Source organism: Miniopterus schreibersii (genome assembly GCF_964146895.1).
Source record: "Miniopterus schreibersii genome assembly, chromosome: 16".
In the NCBI taxonomy this organism is placed as follows: domain Eukaryota; kingdom Metazoa; phylum Chordata; class Mammalia; order Chiroptera; family Miniopteridae; genus Miniopterus; species Miniopterus schreibersii.
The window spans coordinates 29,505,344-29,526,060 of record NC_138116.1 but is presented as its reverse complement, the minus strand read 5'-3'; the positions used below and the strand labels follow the sequence as shown (position 1 = coordinate 29,526,060).

The 20,717-nt window shown below is 53.1% G+C and overlaps 2 protein-coding genes across 5 annotated transcripts in view; both read left to right on the top strand.

Moving 5' to 3' along the window:
- SEZ6 (seizure related 6 homolog) overlaps positions 1 to 16,689 on the top strand; it is a gene marked incomplete at its 5' end in the record, with an annotated part of 45,527 nt that extends 28,838 nt beyond the window's left edge. Inside the window, 14 exons of one of the 4 annotated variants that reach the window (XM_081162208.1) lie at positions 4,245 to 4,440; positions 8,418 to 8,603; positions 11,029 to 11,197; positions 11,321 to 11,487; positions 12,068 to 12,262; positions 12,505 to 12,643; positions 12,756 to 12,952; positions 13,554 to 13,748; positions 14,153 to 14,344; positions 14,429 to 14,626; positions 14,901 to 14,939; positions 15,178 to 15,295; positions 15,380 to 15,482; positions 15,650 to 16,689. In XM_081162208.1, the coding sequence (XP_081018334.1) occupies positions 4,245 to 4,440; positions 8,418 to 8,603; positions 11,029 to 11,197; positions 11,321 to 11,487; positions 12,068 to 12,262; positions 12,505 to 12,643; positions 12,756 to 12,952; positions 13,554 to 13,748; positions 14,153 to 14,344; positions 14,429 to 14,626; positions 14,901 to 14,939; positions 15,178 to 15,295; positions 15,380 to 15,482; positions 15,650 to 15,679 (2,124 nt within the window). In that variant the 3' untranslated portion in view covers positions 15,680 to 16,689. Of the gene's footprint in view, positions 1 to 4,244; positions 4,441 to 8,417; positions 8,604 to 11,028; positions 11,198 to 11,320; positions 11,488 to 12,067; positions 12,263 to 12,504; positions 12,644 to 12,755; positions 12,953 to 13,553; positions 13,749 to 14,152; positions 14,345 to 14,428; positions 14,627 to 14,900; positions 14,940 to 15,177; positions 15,296 to 15,379; positions 15,483 to 15,633 lie in introns of all 4 variants that reach the window. The other 3 variants (XM_081162207.1, XM_081162209.1, XM_081162210.1) reach the window with 3 other exon arrangements.
- Positions 16,690 to 20,067: 3,378 nt separating this feature from the next.
- The window catches only part of PHF12 (PHD finger protein 12), a 39,595-nt gene continuing 38,945 nt past the window's right edge, over positions 20,068 to 20,717 (top strand). Inside the window, exon 1 of the mRNA XM_081162203.1 lies at positions 20,068 to 20,657. Within this exon, the coding sequence (XP_081018329.1) occupies positions 20,592 to 20,657 (66 nt within the window). The 5' untranslated portion in view covers positions 20,068 to 20,591. The remainder of the gene's footprint in view (positions 20,658 to 20,717) is intronic.

Genomic DNA, 20,717 nt, shown 5'->3' with positions numbered 1-20,717 from the left:
TGTCTCCCAAGTTCTTCAGATGCCTGCAAATTGCATCAAGACTTCATCACCAGTCTTGTCCAACACCCAGCCCTGTCTGGCCCCTGTCAGGCCTGGCCCTTAAACAAGCGACAAATTACATTCCAGCTACTGCAGCAGGCCTGCAAATGGGTGTCTGAAACCTAAGGGACCAGAGAGTATCTGGCCAAGAACAGGGAGCCTTCTGGACGTGATCCCCAGGCAACCCGGGCCCACTCAATTCCATGCACTCATCACAACCCTTACCACCAGGCTGGGCTAGGAGCCAGGCCACCTTAAGGGGGCATTGCCTTCCCCAGATCAGAGGGAGCCAGAGGCCTCAGCTCCTCAATGGCAGGTGGGAATGTAAATCTCAGCATCTTGGAAAAAGCCAAGTCAGGCCAAGATCCAACACCCTGCTACACCTGGCAGGCCTGGGGCCTGGGAACAAAGATGTCTGGAAGTCTATCTGTAGGTGACAGCCCCATGAGTTTGGAAGGAAAGGAGCTGCCTTTGCCTCCAGCAAAGCAAGACACTGCTACTTAACACCTGTGTGTGACCTTTTGCAACTTCCTTAACCTCTCTGTTTACTTATGGAGATTTTACCACCTACCTGTTACAACTGTGGTGAGGCTGAAATATTATCCATAAATAGTACAGGGCTTGACATGTTTTGGGTGCTCTGTAAGTGGTAATTGTTGTTGCAATGCTGCTGCTGCTGCTAGCAAAGCAGCTGGGTCAGGAGCTGGAAGCTAGAGGTCAAAGGGATGTTTATGGGAACTAGGAAAAAATGCTAATTCATTTCTACTTCTCTGCCTTTGTTTCCTTAGTCATCTCCCAGTAGAGATGTCCTCCCTTCCTCCTCCTTCCAGTCTGGCCCCCATAAGGGGCTCTCAGACCCTCTGCTCTGCGGTTTCCCTCCGCCTGCACCTCCCCCACTTCCCCCTGGAGGATTCCTGCTGCACGCATTCAGTGCCACTTAAGGCAGAATTATATGCTGCCTGGCATCTCTCGATAATTACAGATTCCACGTGTGTGAGTCTTGTTTGCCCAACTCTAGAATCACAGAATCTCCAAGTTTGAAGGGGCCTCATCCAGCCTCCGCCTGCTGCAGGAATTCCCTGAGGAATGTCACCAGCAGATGGTCAGGCAGCCTCCACCCAAATGTGCCCTGGTGGAGAGCTCCTCACGGAGAGGAGGCATTTCTGCCCCAGCACCCTCTCTTGAGCTTTCTCTTCGGCACCAGAGACCCACCAAGTCTTTTCTCCCAGTCAGGGGTCCTCAGGGCACCTGTTCTCAGCACCCATAGTCTGAGGGGCCCAAAGCCTAGTATGGCCGTCTCCTTGGACATAGCTGTGTTCAGCCTCCTCTGGCTTCTCAGTTCACAGGAATCTGGTGAGGACTGTACCTCCAGCAGCCCACACATCTCTCCACACATCTTTATTGAGACTGCCAGTGAAGAAGTCTTTGTGACTCTGCCCTACCCGGTTTTGCTCAGTGGTTAGAGAATTGCCCTTGGACTGAAGGGTCCCAGGTTCAATTCCAGCCAAGTGCCATACCTCAGTTGCAGGCTCACCCCTGGCCCCGGTCGGGGTGTGTGCGGGAGGCAAACAATCGATGTGTCTCTCTCACATCGATGTTTCTCTCTCTCTCTCTCTCTCTCTGAAAAAGCAATGGAAAAAAAATATCCTTGAGTGAGAATAAATAAATAAATAAATAAGAAGGCGCGTGACCCAAAATACCACCCAGGGCTTTAACAGAGAGATGGGTAGAGGACAGGTGGGGAGAGCTTGGGAGGCAGAGGATGATGGCGCTGAGATCTGAAAGGATGACCAGCTGCACCAGGGGAGGAAGCAGGGGAGGCAACCCTGTGCAGGGTCCTGCATAGGCAAATACCCAGAGGGTGGGACTGAGGCTAAGCCTGTGGCTACAGCACAGGTATATGAGGCTGGCAAAGCCACTGGGCCAATTGTGAACTGGGAAGTTCGGACCTTGTCCTCTGGGCAATCTGAAGTCACCGACAGAGTTTGGGTGGGAGAGAGACATGATCTGATCTGAGACAGCTGGAATCTGGGAGATGAGTTGGGGATGGGAGGTGTGAAGGCCATTCTCCAGGTGAGAAACAACAGGCAGGGGAGATCTGAGCCAAGGCAGCTACAAAGGGCTAGAGAGGAGGAACCAACTGGAATATTTGGAAGGTGAGATTGGGAGGGGCTTGGTGACTCACTGGATGCCACTTAACTAGCCCAGGCGGTTAGCCCTTGAAGGCCCTGCCTCAAAGCCACATGGTAGGGAGCCTGGAGACCTGCCCCAAAGGTAGTGGGCTACATCTAAAGAAGAAGCTAAGGCCATGAATAACCTGAAGCCCCCAGAAGCGAAGAGGAAGATGCAACATGTTTCATGGCCATGAAGGAAAATTTCCAAAAATGTAAATATAACTGTAGTTTTTAAACAAGTTCACATATATTCACAAGATGTATGGAAAGCTTGATTATTTTGAAATTTTCCTAAGAGGTTTAAAATTAGATTCAAGAAAACAAAGTCTTTTTCTGCCTTCCTCCCTTCCTTTAAAAGAAAAAAAGAAAGAAAAGCCTTTATTCCTTGATTAGGAAAGAATAGCTTTTTTCTTTCTTTCTTTCTTTTAAATATCAGTGCTTCTGAATCACCTGGGGATCTTATTAAAATACAAAGCATGATTTAGTAGATCTGAGGTGGGGTCTGGGATTCTGCATTTCTTACAAGCTCCCAGGTAATGCTGGTACTGCTGGACCACATTTTGAGTAGGAAACTGAAGCTCAAATAGTCAGCATACTTGTCCAAGATTACATGGTTAGGATGAGGTCCCAGATTTCTGGGCTCCCAATCTTTGTACCAGGCCACACTGCCACTTCCCCTCTGGGTAGAGCCTGTTGCTAGTCATTGCTTGTTTGAATGGAGACATAGATCCTAGAAGGATGCTCCAGGGATTAAGGACCTGAGGATTTGGGTGGGGGCAGAGGGACCTGTGACAGCCAGAGGGAAGGATTACAGAAAGAGTTTACTAAGAATAAAAGAGGGAGTACAATGGTGGTGGCACAGGAGGCTCAAGGTATAAAGCCAGCATCAGCAGGGGCCAAGTGGGGCAGGGCCTTGAGGGCCACAGCAACAAGTTTGAACCAGATACCACAGGCTTTGTGGGCTCAACAGAGAATTTAAACAAAGAAGCACCATGATCAGCAACAGGATGGGCCTATGAACTGGTTGTAGTTCAGAGAGTATCAGTGTGGACGGAGGAGTGGGTTAAGCCCTGCAGACAGGGAGGCTGGCCAGGAGGCTGCTGCAGTGGTCTAGGTGAGCAGTAATAGTGAGGTGCCAGGGAAGTGGCAGTGGGAATGAAGAGTAGTGAACAGATTTGGGCTCCAACTGACAGGACCGAACGACTGGATATGGGGTATGGAGGAGGAGGCAAGATGCCAGTTTCTGACCTGGGCATGCAGGTGGATGGTGAGGTCATCCCCTGAGATGGGGAGCCAGGGGAGCTGCTGGCTGGGGGAAGAGGGTGGCTTGGTATGAGGCAGACTGGGTGTGCAGTGCCTGTGAGGTATCTAACAGGGGAAGTCTAGGGAAAGCTGAGCCATGGATCTGATGGTTAAGACCTTACAATGCTGTCCTGGCCAGGTAGCTCAGTTGGTTAGAGCGCCATCCTGATGCACCAAGGTTGTGGGTTCGATCCCCAGTCTGGGAACATACAAGAATCTACCAGTGAATGCATATATAAGTGAAGCAACAAATCAATATCTCTCTCTTTCTCCCTCTACCCCCCTCAAAATCAATTTTTAAAAAATAAATAAAAAGACCTCACAATGCTGGCCAGGCTTCAGACACCATCTAGTTCAACATACCTGCTCCATCCCCACTTTACAGATGAGAAAACCGAGCCCAGAGAAGTGAAGGGACAGGAAGCAGCTGGTGTAGTTGAAAAGCTTTGAGACAAACATGCTTATAAATCTTAATTCTGCTAATAATCTCTGTGTGATCTTGGATAATTTACTTACTATCTCTGAACTTCAGGTCCTATCTCACAAGATTACTGGAAAGGTTAAATGAGCTCCTCCTGCACTGAAGTGCCTGGCTCAGGGCCTGGGGCTCCAATGCCCAAGGGACACTGAGGATTGGCCAGGCCCCAGGCCTGCAGGAACCTAAGGGCAGCAGGACTCAGCAGGAAAAAGCCTGACTGCTCTGCTTTGCTCTGTCTATTCCACCGACAGGTCCAGAACATCAGCCTGCGGGAAGGGGAGACGGTGACTGTGGAGGGCTTGGGGGGACCTGACCCGCTGCCCCTGGCCAACCAGTCTTTCCTGCTGAGGGGCCAAGTCATCCGCAGCCCCACCCACCAAGCAGCCCTGAGGTTCCAGAGCCTCCCACCACCTACAGGGCCTGGTACCTTCCATTTCCACTACCAAGGTAGGCCCAGGCAGCAGAGGAAGAACCAGCTCAGACTGGCTGCCCTCCTGGGGTCTCTGGTGCCATTACAACATGGCAGGGCGGGGAGGGGGAGACAGGGAAAGGCTAGTAACATACAGCACAGGTGCCTGGTGAAGCTGTATACAACTGGAGGTGAGTATTGCACATCTGGCACCTCCAGAACCTTCCCTCCTCCATCTACCACCCTGCAGAGAACAGGTCTTGAAGGGAGACTGACATAGGATTGGGTAACCCCCAGGTGTGCCTACTGCCACTCATTCATTCACTCATTCATTCAGTATACTTTTCCTAGGCATCTGCTCTTTGCCAAGCCTGTACTGGACACTGGCAATATCAAGATGAACCAGCCAAATCCTTGCCCTCAAGGAGTTCAAAATCTCGGGGGAAGCAGATACTTAAATAGGCAATAATGTTATAAACCCTCTCCCTTGCAAAGGGATCAAGGTCAAGGGGCTTCACAACGACCATGTGGAGGTACTTAGCTACCAACCTCACCTTCCTGAACTGCATAACCCTCCCTAGACCTGGCCCATGCCCCAGTCAGCTCAGAACACCTCTGGAAATAGGGCAGTGGAATTATGTAATGGTTAAATCACAGGTTCAGAAGATGGGCAGATCTGTGTTTGGATCTCCTCCCCACTGGCTGTTGACCTTAGACAGTTCATTTGACCTCTTTACCCCTCCTTTTCCTCTGCTATAAGATGAGACCAAAACACTCCTCGAAGTCATGGTAAGGATTAAACAAAATGGTGCATGTCCAGTGCTTAGCACATGCTCCATGAAGGAACCAGAAGCTAGTATTAAAGGGCTGGCCAGATGGGGACAGGAGAAGGGGCTTGGGACTGTGCTTCTTCCCCATCAGCATCTCTCCTGGCCCCTCCCTCCCCAGGCAGTCTTCTTGATCCCCTGCACTGCTGCAACAGGGTAACCAGTTCAGATTGGGGAGTGCTAATGGGGAAATAATTGGTGTGAACAGTTACAGGGTTGCCTTGAATTGTCATGGACCACTTCCACAGCCCTGTGGGGGCTGCAGCCTAGGGAGGAGGGCAGGCACTCCTCTGAAGATGCGGATGCTTGGAACCCACCTGAGGAGCATTCACCCCTTCCTGACCTCGCCACCCAAACTGGGGGAACGGTCTGGTGTGGCAGCAGGGAGTCTGGTGGTGGGCTGGCCAGGGGCTTGGCAGAGGCAAGAGGCTAGCTAAGGAAAGGGTGAGCATCTAGGCGGCCCAGTCAGCCTCCCTAATGGCTCATCAATCCTCCTAAGCAGCAGGCATAATTTCACGCCATGGTAACCTCTCTTGCTGCAAATTCCTTTGCACAAAACCCCGGACCTCCTCTCTGTTGGGCCAGACAAAGGTGGCTGAAAGGCAGCAAGTTAGAGGCCCTGACACGCAGAGCAGATCCCAAGGAGGGGCTAGGAGAGCTAGCCCAGTCCTGCTTCCTTCTCAGCTCCCAGAAGCCCTCCCCCTTCAGCCCAGTTTTTGTCAATGATCAGCTTTCCCTAATGAGTGTAATTCCCCTAATTATAGACTGTAATTAGCCCTGATCCCAGAGATGGGAACAGGAAGAGCATGTGCTCACACACGTGTCTCCCTGGGCTGGAGAAAAAGGGTGCCAGAAGAGGGGGTAAGGGACCCAGTACCAACACCCCTGTCGGACTTGTCCACGATAATGTTGGAAATCTCAAGGTTGGGGCCCCACGAGGGGTCATCTGCAGAACCAATTCCAGCTCCCCTCCCATAGCCTCAAGCAGGGTGAGGAGGCAGAGGACCCTGCCAGACATCCCCCTCTTCCCTGCTGAGCATTCCTGGCACCGGACTTGGCTCCAGAAACAGACACCAGGGAGAAAATAGCTCAACAGATTGCAGTGGTGCAGGCACGCCGGGAACGGTCGTCATGGCAACAGGAGGAAGCTCTTCTTGCAAAGTGACACTTTACCCACTATGGAATCTGGGGTCTTTATCATCTGCCCCTAGCATCCTGCTCTCATCTCATCCCAGCCCAATTTCCTAATCTGTGAAACAGGGGGACCTCCCTTCCCAGAGTTGTGATAAGAACTCTCAGAGAAGATATAAGTACAAGTGACGAGCATGACATCTGGCTCATGGCTAGAACTCCCTGGGTATCACGCCCTCCCCTCCTGGTAAAGTGCCCCACACCCTTTTCCCCATCCCACCCTGGCCTAGGGTTTCTTCCCAGGTCATTGTGAGTGGCTGCTCTGAACAGCCACCCAGGTCAGCCTTGTCTCTTACCCTCAGGTTTCTCTGACTCCTGAGCCCAGGTCTCTGCTTCACCTGAGGAAGCAGGTGGGAGAAGGGAGATGCAAAGCAAGTGGGTTCTAGAGCCAGGAGCTTCAAGTGCCCACTCTACCACTTACTGGCTGTGTGATCAGGGCAAGTCCCTCAGTCTCTCTAAACTTTAGCTTTCCTCATCTGAAAATGAATGAATAACCCCTACCTTGCCTGCCTTCCTCCCAACCACATTGTAGACATCAAGTAAGAAGAGTATGAAGACATTTTAGAAGCTGGAAGGTGCATTCTGGTGTGAGGTGCTTTTATTAATCAAGATTACAAACAGCAGGCTGGTGCATTCAGTGTTTGTTTTGTGCCAGGCACTGCACATCTGTCCTCTCATTTAACTTCTCACGTAACAACACTGTATGCAATACTCTAAAATGGATGTGTAAACAAGGAAACAGGCACAGAGAAGTTAGGTAACTTGCCCAAGGTGGCACAGCAAGTGCAGGCACCTGTGTTCAAACCCAGGCAGTCTGACCCCAGAGCCCACCTCCTAAGCCCTGCCCTGTACTGCCTGCTAATTACACTGGCCATTCTCTTAGAACTCTGTGAGAAAGGGAAGAGTGGGTATCAACGTCCCCCTTTCACAGACCCGACTAAGGCCAGAACAGGGGAAAATTTCACAAAACTTGTTTCTGGACCCTGGTCTGCCCAGAGGCAGCTCCTTTTTCTATTCACACAAAGGCCCACAGAGGCCTGCAGAGTCCCTGCCTGGTGTCACCCCATTACCCCAAGAACCAGGAGTGGTCTAAACAGTCCCCATCCCTCCCACCATGCCCAACGGTCTTCAGACTCTAGCCCAAGCCTTCTCTCAGCCTCTTTCCTTGACTCCTCCGTGTCTTCCTCCCCACCTCTCAGACCCAAGCCCTGACCCCATTTTAGCTACCACCCCAGCTTGGCCCCAAGTTGGGACGGCCAGGTTGTTTTGTAGGATTTGCTGCCACCATTCGGTTACACTTGGTATGACAATTCCAAAAGCCACCGAGTTTCCCGGAGCAACTTGTCCCTCCCCCACTTCCCTGAAGGCATGCCTTGCCTCCTCACCCTTGCCCATCCTGTCTTTTAAAAAGTCCACTGCCCTTGCCATCAAGCTTTTTAGCATTTCTCAATGAACACTGGGAAAGCTTTTACTGTCTGGCTTCAATCTTTCCTGCTGCAATTCATATTTGTCTCCTACAGGAAAAACAATATAAATGCTTTACATCAGTATAGGCTTTTACTATTTCAAGTGCTTTCACACCTACAAGTCTTTCAATAACATTTTTTGAAGATGTACTATCATCTGGATTCCAGGGATACCAAGATGAATAAAACACTATCCCATTTATTCTCATAATAACCCTGTAGGTGGGCTGGCATTTTAAACCTCACTTAACAAATGAGGAAACTGGGACACCTACAGGCTAAGTAACCTGCCTAAAGTGTTAGAAACCTTGGGCCACAGCCCAAGCTACGGAGCCCAGGCTGCTGGAAATATCACAGGCACCTTTTGGGGAAGGGATCAGTTTCTTTTCTGGAACTCCTGATGCTTCCCCTGGCCCCAAGTGACACCGCTAGGCAGGCTGGGGCAGACCCCTTTTGCCCTGGCTATGACTCAACAACCCGCTCAACACACATACACACATACATACACACGTCAACCTTCTCTCTTTGCAGCCTATCTCCTGAGCTGCCACTTTCCCCGACGTCCAGCTTATGGAGCTGTGACTGTCACTAGCCTCCACCCAGGAGGCAGCGCCCGCTTCCGTTGTGCCACTGGCTACCAGCTGAGGGGTGTCAGGCTTCTTACCTGTCTCAACGCCACCCAGCCCTTCTGGGATTCCCAGGAGCCTACCTGCATCGGTAAGTGGCCCCAAGGGACTCAGTGCTGAACAGGGGAGTAAGGTGGGGGGCTAATCTCTGCTCTCTGTTGCTACATAGCACCTTCACAGGCCCTCCATAAGGAAGCCAGAAAATGGCTACACACCTCAGTGGCATTCATTCAACCCACACTTAGTGAGCACCTACTAAACAGAGGCACCATAGGTATACAGAGCTGAATTAAACAGGGAGTATGGCCTCAAAGAACCCACCCTTCAGGAGGTGGGGGAAGAAGAAAGCACTGTCGTCAACTTTCACAGCAGGGAGTAAAAAGTACCAATGAAGAGACCTAAGTGACCTGGGAGAAGAGAAAGCAATCATCCTTAGTTGGGCATTTACAAGGCTTCCTGGAGGAAGTGGCACTGAAGGCTTGACATTTCAGTGGAACAGTGTGAGCAGTGACACAGAGGCAAGGTAAGGGAGTATTTAAGGGACAGACAAGACAGCCAGATTTGGCTGAGGCCTGAGACTTGAGAAGGGGACAGTGGGAAGGTCTTGAATACCAGGGTGGGTAACTATTTTAAGTTTTTGGAGAGGAGATAGAGGAACTCAGAACTATTCCTCAGGAAAGCCAGTCAGGCGGTGTCCGGCAGCTGGGAGGCCAGCAAGGCAAGTGGGGTTGAACTTAGAGACTTTGGGAATAGAGGAGAGAAGAGGTTCCAAAGACGCTGATGAGAGAAAGGAGGAGAGTGGAAGGAGACTCCCAAGTTCTGGCCACAGGTGACAGGAGTCTGGATCGCTGCCAGTGGCTTGCCGGCAGAAGAAAGATGGAGTGTTCGGTTTGCAATATGAAAGGCAGCTTGGGCTTTTTTTCCTTTCTTTTCCTTTTTTTAGCTTGGGCTTTTGAACCTTGTTTCATTCTGTACACTCTTCCTGGGTGCCAGGCACAAGCAGAGGTGAATGAGCCAGACGTGGGCTGGGCCCCAGGGAGCTCCGTCTAGTGAGCCCAGCAAGCAGCTCAGCACGTTCAGGGCAGACAGTGCTGTGATGGGACGAACTCGGGGTGCATGGGGATCCACGGGAAGGCGAACTGCTCCAAAATGAGGGAGGAGTCCAAGAAAGCCTCCCAAGGAGATGACATGGAAGGATTACAAGAATGTTAGCCCAGGGAAGTGGAGTGGATTCCTGGAACAGCACATGCAGAGGTGTGGAAGCACGAAGCATGGTGAAGTGTGCCTAAAGGAGAGGGTTTATGGGGAGAGGCTGAGGCCAAGTCGAGAGTCAGGTCCATAAAGGGCTGGAATGCCACCTGAGCTTAGACTCTATGCGGTGGGGGGGTCACAGGGAACCACTGAGGAATTTAAGTGTAAGACAGGGCATGATCAGATCTGAAGGGCATTCCATTCTGACAATAAGCAGAAGAGAAGGTCTGCCCTCTCTGTATGGAAGCAAAGAAGAAATTCCCCACAACCCCCTCCCCAGGAAGTTTATTAGGTTAAAATATTCTGCTGTCCTAAACATTTGGAGACAAAGGCAGTGTCTCGGTAGCCGGGTCCGAGAGCTGGCAGGATCTAAAGCTGTATGTCCAGGAGAGGAAAATGCTGCCTGGAACCAGCCATACTCCTCTTGCTTAAGACCATTTCACTGGCCCCACTTAACTGCCAGGAGTCTGGCCATCTAACTCAGCAGTCCCCAGTGATGGGGACAAGTGAGCTGCTCAGTCTCTCCTTAGAAAAGTGGACAAGTCCAGGCCAGAGAAGGCAGTGCTGGAAAGGCCCTAAAGGGTCAGCCCAGGAATGACAGTGGCAGTGATGCTATTTCAGAAAGTGTTTGAGGCCATCACCTGGCTAGTCGTGTCTGCTCAGGGCACAACTTGGAGGTAAATGGCATGCACACCATGTTTGTCAGCCCTGATCTAGCCCTACTCTTTTTTACATTCATTCAATCATTTTATTCAACAAGTTCTGAAAACCAACTCTATGCCTGGCCTGGAAAGACTGGTCCTTGCCCCAGGGGATCCTAGTTAAGGGACATACCCAAACAATAACTGGTTTTAGGAAGTGGCATGAGGTAGAAGTAGCAGATACACCCAAGAAGGTTGGAGCCCTGGATAAAAGGCTTTAATAAAGTAAACCTGGGGGAAGTCTGGGACAGCCTCCCAGGGGAGTCAGCAGAGAGGGAAAGCTACTGATCCAGGGCCACACAGCTAGGTCATGGCAGATCTACCAGTCAAGGGAGTTGCACATGAATAGTCCCAGAGGTGTGAAAGGTTAGGAGGTAGATTCTGGAGTCCAGGCTGCCTGGAGCTGCAGTGTCACAGGGTCAAAGGATTGACCTTCAGCACCACGAAGGCATAGATCCCTGCTGCCCCATGCATAGGGTACAGAGCTGGGAAAGGCAGGAAAGCTTGTTAGGCTGCTAGGATCCAGTCAGGGGCCCAGCCCACAGTTCTGCCCCTGTCTCCCAGCTGCCTGCGGTGGAGTGATCCGCAATGCCACCACTGGCCGCATTGTCTCTCCTGGCTTCCCGGGCAACTATAGCAACAACCTCACCTGCCACTGGCTGCTTGAGGCTCCTGAGAGCCAGCGACTGCATTTACACTTTGAGAAGGTTTCCCTGGCAGAGGATGATGACAGGTGAGGGGATGTCCTGGAGGGATGGGAGTGCCTGGCTTGGTAATACCCTGCTGGGGGGACAGTACAGAGGCTTGGGCTACACCCCACCTGGGTCACCACCCAGCTGCCACTCTACTGACCCAGGCTCATCATCCGAAATGGGGACAACGTGGAGGCCCCGCCCGTGTACGATTCCTATGAGGTGGAGTACTTGCCCATTGAGGGTCTGCTCAGCTCTGGCCGACACTTCTTTGTGGAGCTCAGCACTGACAGCAGCGGGGCAGCTGCAGGCATGGCCCTGCGTTACGAGGGTGAGCCTGATGGGGCCTAACCAGGGGTGAGGGGCTAGAGCAGGGACTTGGGCCTAGGGTCTCTTCTCTCACACTCTCCCCCTCCACTCCATCATCACTCCTTCCAACTCATCCCTTGCTCACCTGGAACTGAGGCCCTCTCTCCCCACCCCTCCCCTCAAGTCCAGGATTCCTACCCCATCTGCAGGAGACCCCTGCCTGACCCAGGCCCTCTGGTCCAAGTGAATGAATTCTCTAGAATTTAAAGAGCAAAAAAGGCTCCAATTCTTAGGGAAGGAGAATTGCTCCAAAAGACATTCTAGAACCACTCATGCATGCATGCATCAATTCATTCAGAATATTTATTGAGTGTCCTCTGTGTACTAAGCACAAAACTAGGTGCTGAAAATAAAAGGTGATCAAGACAGCCTCCTGAGCATAATGGGGATGGGTGCTGTGGGCTGTTCCTGCCCCTGCTCCAAGCCCAGGACATACATTTGTAGTCAGAATGAGAAAAGCCCTGGGCAGGGAAGTAGGAGGACATTTGCCCCCGTGTTTGCCCCAGTCAAGGCTGAGCTGGGCTGGGCCCTGTGGTTTACAGCTTTCCAGCAGGGCCATTGCTATGAGCCCTTTGTCAAATACGGCAACTTCAGCAGCAGCGCACCCTCCTACCCTGTGGGTACCACCGTGGAGTTCAGCTGCGACCCTGGCTATACCCTTGAGCAAGGCTCCATCATCATTGAGTGTGTTGACCCCCATGACCCTCAGTGGAATGAGACAGAGCCAGCCTGCCGAGGTCAGTAGGCACCAGCAGATGGGCCTGCCAAGGGCAGGGAGCAGGGTGGGCACCAGGGAGCCAGCCACAGAGCCTGGGGCCACAGGGACTCAGTGGCAAGTATCATTTAAGCTTCCCCCTGAGGAAGAGGTGGGGACTCCCAGCAATGGGTAGGCACTCCTGTGGGCAGACGGCAGCCCCAGGACATGGCACTGGGGGGAACGCGGAGGGGACGTGCCTCCCGGGCCTCCCCTGCCTTCCAGCTGTGTGCAGTGGGGAGATCACAGACTCGGCCGGCGTGGTGCTGTCCCCAAACTGGCCGGAGCCCTATGGCCGCGGGCAGGACTGCATCTGGGGTGTGCATGTGGAGGAGGACAAGCGCATCATGCTGGACGTCAGAGTGTAAGTGCCCACCAGGCGAGGCCAAGCCATCTCCTAAGCAACGGAGACATCTCTTGCCCAGCACATCCTGGGGTCCCTGGGCCCGCCCTCGTATGACAGTCCTCCTCCACAGGCTGCGCATAGGCCCTGGTGACGTACTTACCTTCTATGACGGGGACGACCTGACAGCCCGGGTCCTGGGCCAGTACTCCGGGCCCCGAGGCCACTTCAAGCTCTTTACTTCCATGGCTGATGTCACCATCCAGTTCCAGTCAGACCCTGGGACCTCAGCAGTGGGCTACCAGCAGGGCTTTGTCATCCACTTCTTTGGTGAGTTTGTCCCTGCCCCACCCCGTGCATGAGGGAGAAGAGATGCCAGAATGCAGACCCCAAAACATGGCAAGTCAGAGAGGCCAGGGCAATGAGGTGCCTGAGGGCTCTTATCTGACAAGGGAAAACGGAAAACTCTCCAGGTATCACCTGAGGCTAGTCTTGTTCGCTGTCTTACCCCAGGGCCCAGCAGGAGAAAGGGAGCCTTCTGTTGCAGGAGAGGGGTTTGGTAGGCAGCAGGAAGAACTTCATAACAAAAATAGAGAGATAAGGAAAGGTATTCGATTCTACCTTTCTGATAATCTTTAACAGAAGTGACATTTCCCCCACTTTACCCGGCCCCTATCAGGACTGAGAAAATGGCCAACATGTATTTGAAAGTAAGGTCAAAGCCTAGATGATAAACCAGGAATTTAGGAGACAGAGTCATGTCAGAGACAAGTAAGGAGGGGCCCTTGCGTGGGGAGAATGAATCGCTCTCTTGCCCAGGCCAGGCCCAGGCCAAATTGGTAGGAGCCGAGTGTCCTCAGGGGAAGGGAGGCTAGCACAGTCGCTTTGGTGCTGGCTGAGGGTCTGCATATTTTTGCCCCTGTGCCCCTAGAGGTACCCCGCAATGACACATGTCCAGAGCTGCCTGAGATCCCCAACGGCTGGAAGAGCCCGTCACAGCCTGAGCTGGTGCATGGCACTGTCGTCACTTACCAGTGCTACCCTGGCTACCAGGTGGTGGGATCCAGTGTCCTTATGTGCCAGTGGGACCTAACCTGGAGCGAGGACCTGCCCTCCTGCCAGAGGGGTGAGTGCACCTGTTCCCCATATGCCCCTCCCCAATGAAACCTACAAGCCTCTCTCTTGGACTATAAACCTGACTCCCAACTATTATTAGCTGGTATCCTTGAAGTTCCTTCACCTCATAATCTCAGTCTTCTCATCTGTGAAATGAAACAATACCTTTCCATAGGGTTATCTACCAAGTTCTCCAAGTATTTCATTCCTGGTAGATGGCCAATCAGTTTGTTGACTCCCATGGATTGGAAGGGGACAGATGAGGGGATACACCAGCAAAATCATAGTGACAGATAAGTAGAGGGTAGAGCTACCTGGCATAAAGATGTTGGCTGCCTGGAACAAAGCCAGGGTGGACTGGCTTTTGTTGAGTTCTACTTGAGCTACTTCCTCCCCATCACCTCCCACCCATAGTGACTTCTTGCCATGACCCTGGGGATGTGGAACACAGCCGACGCCTCATATCTAGCCCCAAGTTTCCTGTGGGGGCCACCGTGCAGTATATCTGTGACCAAGGTTTTGTGCTGACGGGTAGTGCCATCCTCACCTGCCATGACCGCCAAGCCAGCAGCCCCAAGTGGAGCGATCGGGCCCCCAAATGTCTCTGTAAGTGTCAAGTGGGTAGGAGGGGAGAGATGCTGCCTGGAGGCTAGGGCCGGGCACCCTCACTGGACTCTGCCTGCTTTGCAGTGGAACAACTCAGGCCATGCCATGGCCTCAGTGCCCCCGAGAATGGTGCCTGCAGTCCTGAAAAGCGGCTACACCCAGCGGGGGCTACTGTCCACTGCTCATGTGCCCCTGGCTATGTGTTGAAGGGCCAGGCCAGCATCAAGTGTGTACCTGGGCATCCCTCACATTGGAGTGACCCCCCGCCCATCTGTAGGGCTGGTGAGTGCTCTGTCACCCCGAAACCTCTGCCTGGCCCATAGGGCTGCTCTGGCAAATGTCAAATGTTGAAAACCAAAACCCCCTGTCCATGCCCCCTTCATGTTACCCTTGGTCTCCCCAGTCTCTGCCAGATTTTCCTGACCTGGTGACACCAAGACAAACACTGGGTGGGCTCTCCTTGGACAAATCCTCCCCATGATCAACCCACTCCCTGCCTTAGCGATTTGGCCTGTTGGGCTCACCCACTGCCCTTGGCCCTCCCCTCTTGTTCCAGCCTCTCTGGATGGGTTCTACAGCGGCCGCAGCTTGGATGGTGAGCCCCCATGCTTGAGGGCCAGGGAAGTAGTCTCTTCCACTGGTTCTCACAGCTCCCAGGCCATTAGGTTCCCCAAGGAGGGAGGGTAGAAAAAGAGAGAGGTTTGGGAAAAGCTCCTTCCCTAACCCCAGCCAGCTGGAAGGAGCTGGTGGCGGGATGCCCCTAGGCAGAGATAAGGGGCTGTGGGCTCTACGTGACAGGGACTCTGCCCCAATCCCACCCTCTGTGTTTTCAGTCGCCAAGGCACCTGCTGCCTCCAGCACCCTGGATGCTGCCCACATTGCAGCTGCCATCTTCCTGCCACTGGTGGCGATGGCACTCTTGGTGGGAGGTGTGTACCTCTACTTCTCCAGGTGAGTCTGGCTTCCGTTCCTACCCTGCACACCTGACTCACTCCTTCCCAGCACTCTGGACTCACAGGCTTCTCTGTCCCACAGGCTCCAGGGGAAAAGCCCCCTGCAGCTTCCCCGAACACGGCCTCGCCCCTATGACCGAATCACCGTGGAGTCAGCATTTGACAATCCAACCTACGAGAATGGAGTAAGTACCCATGCCAGCCTTGACACCCTATCTAGGACCCAATTCTGTGCTCCCTTGGGCAGGCCCTATCAAGCCCTCTTGCACTTTCCCTTTTCCTTGGGAAGGTGGGTTACGGCTGGCAAACTTCATACAAGTTTCCAACTCCCAGCAGTCTCTTTCCTTTGCAGGAAATGAGAGAATATGAAGTATCCATCTAGATGAGGGAAGCCAGCTCAGCCCTGCATCACAGACCAGCAGCAGAGCTCCCAACTTCCTGCTGTCCCTCCACCTCCTGTACATACCATCTGGGAAGAGACACCACTAATCCCTCAAGAAGTTGTGCCCTTTCCCACCTGCGATGGCCACCAGGGCCTATTTTCTTGGTACCACTGACCACTTAGGACCCTTCCTTGGGTCCAAGTCAGAGGACATCTGCCTCTGAGCAGAACACAACTGGAGCATATGCATCAAGAACCAGCACTCTCCTGACCCTCCTTCATGCCCTGCACCTCCAGCCTGGAATTCACAGGCATAGTGGGAGCGCCTTTCTCCATGTGACCACCACCTAGCCCTGGCATATAGCACCATGCAGCAGGGTTAACTTGATGATGGCAGAAACTGCGCCAGGGTGCTTCTCACAAGGCCATCACCAGTGGCCAAAACTGCTCTCAACAGTGACCTCTGGGTAGTCCTGGCATGCCAACATCAGCCCCTCAAGGAAGTCTCTTGTCCTTCCCTAAGGCCCAAGGAATAGACAGTTCTGCTCCTGTCCCTTCTCAGTGGAGGCAATGATTCTAAGGGATCCTAAGGGGTTTAGGGACCCTACCCAAGCTAAGGTTGGACTTCCCTAAGCATTCATGCTCCACACCAAAGCAGGAAACCCCACTGCTCCACTACACCCCGAGGAAAGAAAGACCTCCCTCTGATTGCCTGTCTGGCTGTTAAAACATCCTCTTTCCCACTAGTCCCTCCTCTAACCCCAACCACTTGCCAGACTCCCCTCCTGGCCACTGTTTTGGGATAAGGGGAGTTGGCAGGCGTATTCCGGAGAGGAGCAGAGGTCTGAGGAGGAATTTGGCATGGAACAGGAGGTCAGAGAGCCCCAGGGAGAGGCCCAAGTGCTGGCTAATAGGCCACTTTGTACATGTAATGTATCATATGGGGTTTGGCCTCCAGCCAGAGAACAATCTTCTATTTCTGTTGTTTCCTTATTAAAATGGTGTTTTGGAAAAAAACAAGCAATGGCCAGGTGGATGGTGCTTTCTTGAAGGCAAAGGAGGTGGGAGATAAATATGATGTGGACTTCAGGACCATGCTGGACACATCAACTAATAATCCCAAGGTTTTATCAAAAACCAGTTACAGTGAAATGTGAGGTCCAAATGGCTGGTGCCACAAGAGTGTGAGAGTCCAGGAACCCAACTGCTCATCCACCTCAATGCCTCATTCCCCCCTCTTTGCCAGGTCCAGAACTACAGGGTGGCAAACTCCCAAGCCCCTTCTCAATGCCACTGTACTGCTGACAAGGCCCAGGAGGCCTGTCACGTCTCTTCTTCCTCTTCTTTCCTAGCTAGCAAGACTCAGGAAACTGGAACAGGAATCAGATACAACCCCTAAACATGAGGCTGTAGTCTGTCTTGGCCTCAGAGAACATCCAGACTGAGCAGGGACAATGCAGCTTAGGGGCTTGGCTCCTACTTTAGCAAAAGCCCCAGACTCCAGAAAGAGGTGGCTAGATGAGATCTGCTCAAGTTTGGTCCCTCTCAGCCCCTGTGCCCATTATCTATGGCCCCAAGCACCTCTTGAAATGAAAGTGTTTGCCCAGCCTTGATCCACATCCACATCCACATCCATGCTTAAAGTGTGCTTTGCATGGCTGCCCTCCAGAATAAGAGCAAAAAACAAGCAATGGGGAATTAAGGGAACTCAGAAACCAAAAGACAAAATCCCTGAAGGAAATAACAGTAACCAGCACCTTCTGCTTCTACAGTCTCCAACAGGGAGGTCTTAACCACATACAGCTGTCCACCTCCTGGCTCTAGCACAGGCTACCTTGAAGGATGGAGAGGCTCCAGTGCAGAGTGCAGTACCTAGATTAGCCACAAGAGGTCACTTCTGAAGGTATCTGTATCCCACCTGCTCTCTCCCCTCAAACCTCCTCCAATAGTCAGGGCTGGAGCTCTCCAAGGTGGCACCAACTCCGGGCCACGCTAGGCTGACCTCACCCTCCAAGTTCAAAAAAGGTGTGGCCCTGGCTGGTGTGGCTCAGTGGTAAGAGCATCGGCGCGAGCACTGAAAGGTCTCAGGTTCGATTCCCAGTCAAGGGCACGTATCTGGGTTGCAGGTTCCATCCCCCGCCCCGTAGAGGTGTGTGCAAGAGGCAACCAATCAATGTCTCTCACATTAATGTTTCTCTCTCTCTCTCTCTCTTTCTCTCCCCTCCTCCAATCCCTTCGAAGTATTATTTCCCTCACTAGCCCACAGCCTGTTCCAATTCTCAACTGCAAATGCTGGCGTTGACCAAAGTAAAGCTTTGCTTGTTGGGCTTGTGCCAATGGCTTACTTATCTGCCCCATAATGCCTTCCGGCTGGCACAGCAACACAACTGAGCCCCAAGCAGCAGGAAGGAAGCCAGTAAGAGAGCTCATGAGGCTCCAACTTCTGAAGGCATGAAACACAGCCCCAGAAAAGATAAAGTCTGGCCACTTCCATACATCTAGCTCAGCCCTCCTCTCTCTGAGGGACCCATCTCTGGCCCATAGCTACTATGATTTCTTGTTTGCTGAGGTTGGTAGAGAGAAAGGATAAGGCTCATGACCTTATCATTCTTTGCCTATGCACCAAGAGGACCATCAGAAACCAAAGACCACAAACTGACATACCAACCTATCTAACTCATCCTCCTTACTATCCCAAAAGGAGCAGTAGCAACTCCTCACAGGCAGTTTAGACAGTATCCTGGCCTGGGAATCAAGAAATGTTTCAGCCCGGCCCGGCGTGACGCAGCGGTTGAGCCTCAACCTGGGATCCAGGAGATCGCGGTTGGATACCCGATCAGGGCACGCCCGGGTTGCGGGCTGCAGCCGATCAATGACTCTCTCATCATTGATGTTTCTATCTCTCTCTCTCCCTCTCCTTTCCTCTCTCTGAAATCAATAAAGATTTTTTTTTTTTAAAAAAAGAAATGTTTCATTCATATGTCTGCCATAAAATGAACTAAGCAAATCACTACTCCCCTCTGTGCATCTGGAAACGAGGGGATTAATACAGATGGTCTTTAAGCCCTTTCCAGTTTTACGCTTCTGAGAATGCTAAGCATACCTCAAAAGTGAGCAGGACACAGCTACCTGGTAAAAATGCCATCTAAACGCCTTCTGTCAAGTATAATGATGCTACTTCCTTTTTCACCGCTTCATCTACAGTCCGCAGAGATGACTGGCCATCTCTGAAGGAGATACCAAGGGAAGGGGCGGGCACCGCGGAGGTAGCATTGTCCCTCATAGAACTCAAGGTGAGGACTTCAGACTACAAATACCCCAGCATACAGCACTGCAGCTCTCAAAAGTATCCCTTCCTAGCAGGTAAATCACTCTTTCCCGAGTCCATCCTACCGAACGGTGTGCATCACACGCACACAGAACTACGACTCCCACAATCCACCGGACCCGTCGCGATTCTTCCTCCCAGGGTGCAATGCGCTCACGTTAGTCCTTTGGATTCCTTTCGCATTGCAAACTGGGAGTTGAAGTTCAATGTAAGCAGGTAGCTGGGCGTTGTCAACATCATAAACTCTTTGCTTTTGGCGTCCTCTTGAAGAGCAATTCTTAGGGTCAGTGATCAAAACAGGGGGTACTAACAAGCAAGCGAAACTCTCCATGGTGTCATAACTACGCAAGGCAGAGATGCTGAGACTGAAATTAACTGTTGGGAAAGGAAGGGAATTGGGAAGCCAGCCATCCAACCTGACACCAAAAGCATCGTTTTCCGTCGCAATGGCTTTGCTTTTCTCTTTTAAGAATATGGCGCCTGGTCCAGCCTCACCTCACGCTGGAACCAAACAGTCCAGCACAACATCCTTAGGAGTACTGCTGTCACCGACAGCCTACCAGCTCCAGCCAACACCACACCTTAATCCTTCCTGTTCATGCCTGAGGATTGCAAAGACATGGTAGTCTATATCCCGTTACCAAAATGGCGAAAGGAGAAGCATTCTTGTTAGGGCCTGCAGGTGACAATACGCCTGCGCGAGAGCCGGGCGTGTTGTAGGGCGGGAGCGAAACATCCTCAACACGCCTGCGCGGGAACAGAGTATTCTTGGTCCATACACAAACACCAATGGACGAAGCGTCCTCTTGTTTCTGCGGCTGCGCTGTGACCCTTACGAGCTCTCCCAGGCGCCTGCGTGAGACCTCAGGTCCCGCCCTTTTATCTCAGTGCGCCGGCGCAGGCCAGAAAGGCCAGGGCTTCGGCGCTTCAGAAGAATGCCAGCGCGGCTGCGCGCTGGGGGGTACCCCCTTACTGCGGCTGCGCGGGAGCCCGGCCGCCGGCTGTCACTGCGGTTGCGCGCGGCGAGCGGCGATCCCCGGGCGCCTGCGCGGGTGGCTTTGCGGGCGCTCGCGGTAAGTTTGCGCCAAGTGCGCGGCAGCCGGGACGCAGGAGGCGGCGGCGGCGAGAGGCGGAGCCCGGGGACCACCCCCCATCACCCTCCCCGCAGTCACCTCACGTACCACAACCTCACCTAACCTCTCACCCCCCCTCTCCGATCCCCCCAACCCCGGGATGGCAGCGCCCGCCAGCCTTCCCTGCCGGACCAGCGGTCGCCAGCGCCGGCTCTAGCTTGTGGGACTAGGCCCCGCAGAGGCCTGACCGCCGGAGCCGGGACCCACCGTGCAGTCAGCCGCTGGGCCGGGGCTGAGGGGCCGCTCCCCCCTCACGGCCCGTAGGGAGGACGCTGCCGTCCCGGGGACTGGGGGCCGGGGGGTGGGGGGGAGCCAGGGCGAGGAAGTCGGGACCTGTGTTGAGAAAAAAGAAGGGGGGCCGGGGTCAGGAGCGCCCCCTCCTCCCGCTTCCCCCCTCCCCCCGGGGTTGGGGGGGCCCGAGCAGAAGGCGCCCAGCCCGGGAGGTGGATGAATGTGGGAGAAAATGGAGACCAAGACGATCGTGTACGACTTGGACACGTCAGGGGGGCTGATGGAGGTAAGAGCAGCCCTCCTCATCCCCTTCCCCCAGCGCCGGGAGGGAACCTCCGCCCTCCGC